The 6,641-nt window shown below is 39.0% G+C and overlaps 1 protein-coding gene across 1 annotated transcript in view; it reads left to right on the top strand.

Moving 5' to 3' along the window:
* Window positions 1–1,625, top strand: part of LOC125959318 (segmentation protein even-skipped) — a 3,146-nt gene extending 1,521 nt beyond the window's left edge. Inside the window, exons 3-4 of the mRNA XM_049692137.1 lie at window positions 1–116; window positions 903–1,625. The exon at window positions 1–116 is cut by the window's left edge and continues 87 nt beyond it. Of these exons, the coding sequence (XP_049548094.1) occupies window positions 1–116; window positions 903–1,625 (839 nt within the window). The remainder of the gene's footprint in view (window positions 117–902) is intronic.
* The last annotated feature ends 5,016 nt before the right edge of the window (window positions 1,626–6,641 follow it).

Raw genomic sequence — 6,641 nt, 5'->3', positions numbered from 1 at the left:
TCACGCGAGATCAACTGGCGCGCCTTGAGAAGGAGTTTTACAAAGAAAACTACGTCTCACGGCCTCGGCGCTGTGAACTGGCAGCCCAGCTAAATCTGCCTGAGTCCACGATTAAGGTTAGTAGCTTCCTTTTCCCGTATCATCATTTCTCTTGATACGACACATAAACAGGCCATCAGACGGATCGTACTGCATGCCAACGGTAGCCAGCAACAATTCCGATACATTCGTGTCCCAATCTGTGGGCAATTATCGTATCGGAACTACAATAAAATTAATATAATTATCACCTGCCTTTGTGCGAGCCTGTGCCGGCACTTTACAGCCAGCGATGTCGCTATCTTTGCGTCGGCCCATTTGACTTCAAAGTCAATAAAATCCGTCTTGCGGCTCGCTACAGCACACCTCGTCCCTTCGAGCTCACTCTGATCCCATCAGTAAGAATGATCATCAGTGAGATATCTTTCATACTACGTGTTTCTTAGTCGGCTTTATGCTTTCTCGATGGATGGATTGAAAAGCGGTGATCCAACCATCATGCCGAGAAACAGAAACTATTATTGTTTTGTTTCTGCTACTGATCGTAGTACGCGTTCATCGCAACGTGGAATTTAGGTAGGAGATTTTTATGACACGTTTTTTCACACACTGAAGGCTGTGAAAATAAATACCAGTCGGGCTTTAGAGGCCGCTATCAACGTCAGAAACAGTATCCCAGAACCTTTCACAGCTCAGGTGCTAAGTGTCTGTTTGGTGAAAATTTAACTGATGGCTCTCGACTGTCGTTTTTTAAGTGTATTTTTTACAGTAGGCGATGCTACCGTTTTCAATGGAAGCGTATATAACCCAGCATGGTTTAAACTAACTTGGAATCGTATCTCTTTCGTTTTTCAATTGTTCAGGTTTGGTTCCAGAATCGCCGTATGAAGGATAAACGACAAAGAATCGCGGTCGCCTGGCCTTATGCCGCTGTTTACTCGGACCCCGCCTTTGCCGCCTCCATCTTGCAGGCTGCAGCCAATTCGGTTGGCATGCCGTATGGATATCCACCAGCGCCTGCGATGCTCACTCAAATGCCCGTTCTACCACCGCCGGTACCCAGTGCACCCGGGCTAGCGGCGGGCGCACATCATGCATTTACCTATGGTTATCCTCGGTATGCTCCCTACGCCATACCGCAGCGTACAACTGTTCCAACAATGGCCACTGGATTACCTACCACTTCTGGACCCCACTCTGGACCGTATCCTGGGGCGACCTTGTTAGGCGGCACAATACTACCAACCCACTACAACAATGATACGCACAGCATGCCAAAATCGCACACACCGCCGCACGAAACAACGCATGCTTCCAGTCCCGTCGCCTCACCGCAGTCAGCTATTTCGCTTAGTCCAGTTTCTGAACGGTCGAAATTTGACACATCCACCTCGACCTCCAACTCTAGTAGCAGCATTAGTCCGGTAAAGTCGTTGAACGGATCACCCAAAGGACTTTTGCTCGCTGCTGCAGCAGTAGCAGCCGTGAACCAAACGGAGATCTCTCCCATTGCGCCACAAACGACCTTGCTAACAATGACACCCGAGAAACCGAAACTCTTCAAACCATACAAATCTGAAGCATAATTTTAAAAGTCCGCCACGATGCCTAGTTTTCGTATTTGTATCAAATCCAAACTGGCGGACTGGATTGGGCTGGGCAGAGCGGTCTTGTCTTTGCGCTGCATACATGGTTCATAAATGTACAAACTTGTATAAAACTTAGAATGTTGGTAATTAGAAAATGTGTATTACCTAATTAATTTATTTAGACTAGCAAATACAACATGTAACAATGTGATTACGAGCCTCAAAGTGAAGAGAATATAATAGGCCTGCATGTGAGTGATTTCAAATTCGCTCTGTAGAATTTGACATAGAGCAAAACATCCGAATTTTTTGTATCTCTCGGAAAACTCTACCAACTGTACCAAATAATACAAGAAAATGGATTTAAATCATTTTATACTGAAAAAACTTTTGCCCTTTTCATTCTGCTATTCGAAAACATTCATCTGCTGCGTGAGCGCACGGAGAGTGAAACCGAAGTTCCCCAGTGTAATCCAGCTACAATCCCTGCTGAGAATGTTAATGCTGTAAGTAAGGTGTGAATGGCAGATGTACCCTAGTTGACATCATTGAAGGATTAGCACGTGCATATCAACTAAGGACGAAAAAAGTGAATCGACTAGCATAATTTGTATAATGTTATGGAAGGTGGGTAAGAACATCGCCAGTGTTTTCATGAGCAATTATATTTGAATATTTGAATGCTATCATAGGTACTCAACACCCTGCGAGTACCTATTATACCATTCAAATATTCAAATATAATTTAAATTTTCGTCAAAATAATGCTTAACAGATGTACGCACTATAAATACGAATTTTATCTAAAAACTACAAACATTACTTACGGAACCAGAATCCTGACAGTCGCTAGATAGGCTCAAGTTTGAATTTCTTTTCTATATTTCACTTGGACAGTTTAAAAAGCGGCAAGCTGCCTGACCTAAACTTTCGGCACTCATTAAACTGATAAAGATACAACTGTTTGTGAAACCACGTGATATACATGGCATCTTCCTACTTTGAAGCGTGCTTTCCAAAACCTCGTTTTCAATGATTATCGGTAAGCCTTTGGAAATTATGAACATTTTTGTAGATTCTTTGGGCTTTTTTGAGAACAATACGAGTCGGCTTCTGCGGAACATATCTAAGAACGGACGAGCCGAAGGTTTATTACGAACAAGGTATACTATAAAATAAGAGTACGAAATTTCCTTCACTACACTGCGCCATAGAAAAATTATCATTCTTCAAATATTTCAATTCTTTGAACATTTTCTTTATGTGGTGCGGCCCGCGGACAGCCTGTTTGTTTCCACTGCGGTCCTCTTGTGAATATGAGTTTGAATGGCATACAAAGCATTCTAATAATTCTACAACAAGTCTTCGCTATGTTTCAATTTCCTATGGTAAATTGACTTTTCAACAATTGACCCCAAGTTTGCAATTGAAATAACAACATGTGTTTGAGCGGAACAGTGCAACAAATCGATCTTTTCATCATAAACCCATTTTTTGACTAAAAGCACATAAACATACGATAAACATGCTGTCTCCAACATGTTTGCATACTAATAACAGTCCACAATCCACAGATACGGTTGACCAAGCGGTTACGGTGAATGGTGTTCGCTATCGCGAGATGATAAAAAACTTCAAATTACCTGAAATCGATGGTATGAAACTGGACGATATGTGGTTTCAGCAAAATAGCGACACCTGCCACACAAGCCATGAAACCATTGCCCTTTTAAGCGACAAATTTAAAGACCGGATAATTTCACGTTGTGGCGATGTGAATTGGCCGCATCGATCTTGTGATTTAACTCCATTAGATTTTTTTCTTTTAGGATACACTAAAGAAAAAGTGTATGCTAATAAACCACGCACCATACAAAAGCTTAAAAACGAGATAATTCGTCAAATCAGGGACATAGATCCAATATTATGTAGCCGAGCTATCGCAAATATGGACCAACGAATAGCGGTTTGCCACAAAAGCCGTGGTGAACATATGGGCGATATATTGTTCCATGCATAATTTTCAAGCAATGATCTAATAAAAAAAAACAAATAACGGTATTTTCCAAAAACTGTGTGTTTTATAACCAATCACCATCGTGCACTCAAGATAGACCACCCTGTATATGCACGATCCTATTTTAAAGATGCAATAAGATGCAAATGCGTAAGGCTCCCGATATGACCATCTTCACTAGAAATCGTTTATCGTGGTCTTCTACTTTTAATCGTAGGTTTACAAATGTTTATTTATTAAAACAAAAAAGAACCTTTCGAGTTATTAACCTGATTAATAATACCGGATTCGAAACCTTGTTTGTTAGTCGTTTGAATCACATGTTTTATTACTAATAATTCTGTACATTGTTCTTCGTAATTTATATTTTTTTGTGTCTGCCAATAATAATCCAATACTTAAACCTACTTAACATAAACAGCTTGCACGGATACTGACAAAATACAAGAGATTCGTGTTAGGGTGCTAGCAGCGAACCGGTTATAGGCTTCAGCCTGAGGAAAATAATGCACTCCAGAAATCTGTCAAGAAGGTAACCTGGGCTTGAATACAACGTATATATACAACAACGTATACTCACATACAGTTTAATCGGAAGATTTTTATCTTTTAACGAACATTCCGAGTTCCATGCCTGGAGTAGAGTTTTTGCGACACGCATGGCTTATTATGTACTATCAACAGAAAGAAACTGGTGAAAGTCCTTAATTGTTCATAGAATCTTTTGGAAAACACACTACATTGTGCGGAGGCATAAGAGCAACACGCAAAACCAGAGCGACGTTAATTTTTCAGAACCGTGTGTGAAACATCACTACCAACAGAAAAAAGTAGTTGAACGCTGCCATTGTTGAATAATACTCCGCAATGAGCCATAAGACACGCTAAATTGCAATAATATTAAGTTATTTGGATTCCCCCAAAAAATTGCACCACTAATTATGGGGCAGTTTCACTGGCCTTTGTGTCATGACGTTTTAAAGTATAACGAAATAACTTCAAAAAGCAATAAGTTATCTGTACCACTTAACTTTTGACTGTACACTATTTTTTTCTAGAGGTAAAAATGTCGAGTTTTCTATCTCAAAAGTCAAATTTCGCGAGAAAATTAAAAAATATATTTTTTTTAAGGGTGTTGAAAATTATTGTTTGTTCGTTTAAACTTATGGTGAATATGCCTAGACACAAAAAAATGTGATAACTGGCTTCAAATGTTTAGAAGCGGAGATTTGAGCGTTAAAGATAAGGAAAGTTCGGGTCAACCATAAAAATGATTAGAATAGATTCGAAGGGTGTCATGCAGCAATAACATCTGGAAACTGTTCAAAATATTGATGGAGAACGTTACCAACAATAATTGATGCTTTTGAAGCGAGATCTTGCTAGAAAACGACAAAAATGGAAGACCGACATGATAAACATATTTTTAAACCGGTCGTGCGTTATGACCACATGAAGTAAAATCTATGCATTTTTTTTTCAGAAAACGTCGCAAATGACGTACAAATATAAACAAACATGCACCTTACGGTTTTACTCCGAGGGGAAGATTTTCATTTTACACTAACAAAATCTCTCTCCGAAAGTTTGTAGAGAAGAAATTTAAAAAACTCGGCTAAAACGGATGGGTATACCTGGTACTTTGTTGCCATTTCCTACATTAACCATTATATATCGCGCTCACTCACAATCATCAGCAACGAGTCGCTCTTACATTCTCTATCCACTTTAGGCAATGTATCTGTTTTAAACATTATAATTGAGCTATCAGTGCCAATACATCCTGTAAGTAGCGTGAAATTATTTCAATTTGTTTTCTCGCCATTCAAGCTTCTGAATGAATGTTGTTGTTTTTCCCAGCATCGCTATCCAGCCCATAACTACATACCCAAACGATTGTTCCAGTGGTTGAGATGTGAAAATAGACGAACACGATGCGTGGCCACTTAACACCACTCGAAATCGGGTGTTAATAGTTTTACATTAAAAACCACCTAATTACCATGCATGAGAAGAAAAGCGACATGTCTATGGCGGATCATGTAGCTAGCAAAACTTCCCAGTTTAGACGCAGTCTATATTTACTTAGCAGCGAAGCAACACTCTGTCGTTCTGTAGTCAAGTGAGCTATTCATCGCTTGTTATTGCTGTGCTAGTTTCATTCGAACGTTGTCCAAAAACGAGAATGAAATGATTTTTTAAAACATCACATAAGCTCACCAACAGAATACTTATAGACACTGGAGAAGGAGAATTGTGTTGTCGGTTGTTAGTTAGAAGATGGAAAGACACGGAAAGATTTTGAGTCTTGTCTAATTTCTACTCATATGTACTAAACACCGTTTTAAAAAAGTGCCCCAATATTTCTATGTTGTACATAAACATAGATCCACATGTCGTTCATGAAACGAACGAGGGTGAACTCACAGATTTTCTTGCGTATCGTAACACCCTACCATTGCTTCCTACCTTCACATGAAAATCCCGCACGATACCAATGCGGACGATTTCTTTTCGTCATGGAATATTTATGTGGTATCTTTTTATTGCCCAACGATTCCATTTATTTGTTTTGGAGTTGGTTTTTGCTGAGCCATATAAACTGTTTAATGGCACTATACGAAACTTATTTTGAAATTGCATAGGACTAAACGATATTAACGGAATTGTAAGACTTTTTTGTTATAATTAAACAATTCGATCATGTTTTAAAACAGCTTCGCTGGAACTTTTTCTAAAATATTTTTCAAAGCAAGTACTTGTCACCAAATCAACAATGCAAGAAATCTTTTAATGGTATATAGGCTATAAGGAATGCATTCGCAAAATATGATTTGTTTATTGGTTCACCAAGGAATAATTATGAATTTAAGACAAACGAAAACTAAATCAATTATCTTGAGCTGTTCGTAAGGTAGCCCATTAAGTATATAACCCACAGACCATCACGCTATTATTTACTGCAGGAGGCCAGGATTATATGAAATTCAAAACTT

The sequence above is a fragment of the Anopheles darlingi genome, chromosome 2 (genome assembly GCF_943734745.1).
Source record: "Anopheles darlingi chromosome 2, idAnoDarlMG_H_01, whole genome shotgun sequence".
Taxonomy (NCBI): Eukaryota; Metazoa; Arthropoda; class Insecta; order Diptera; family Culicidae; genus Anopheles; species Anopheles darlingi.
The sequence above is the reverse complement of the archived record's forward strand: the minus strand, read 5'-3'. Positions and strand labels throughout refer to the sequence as shown.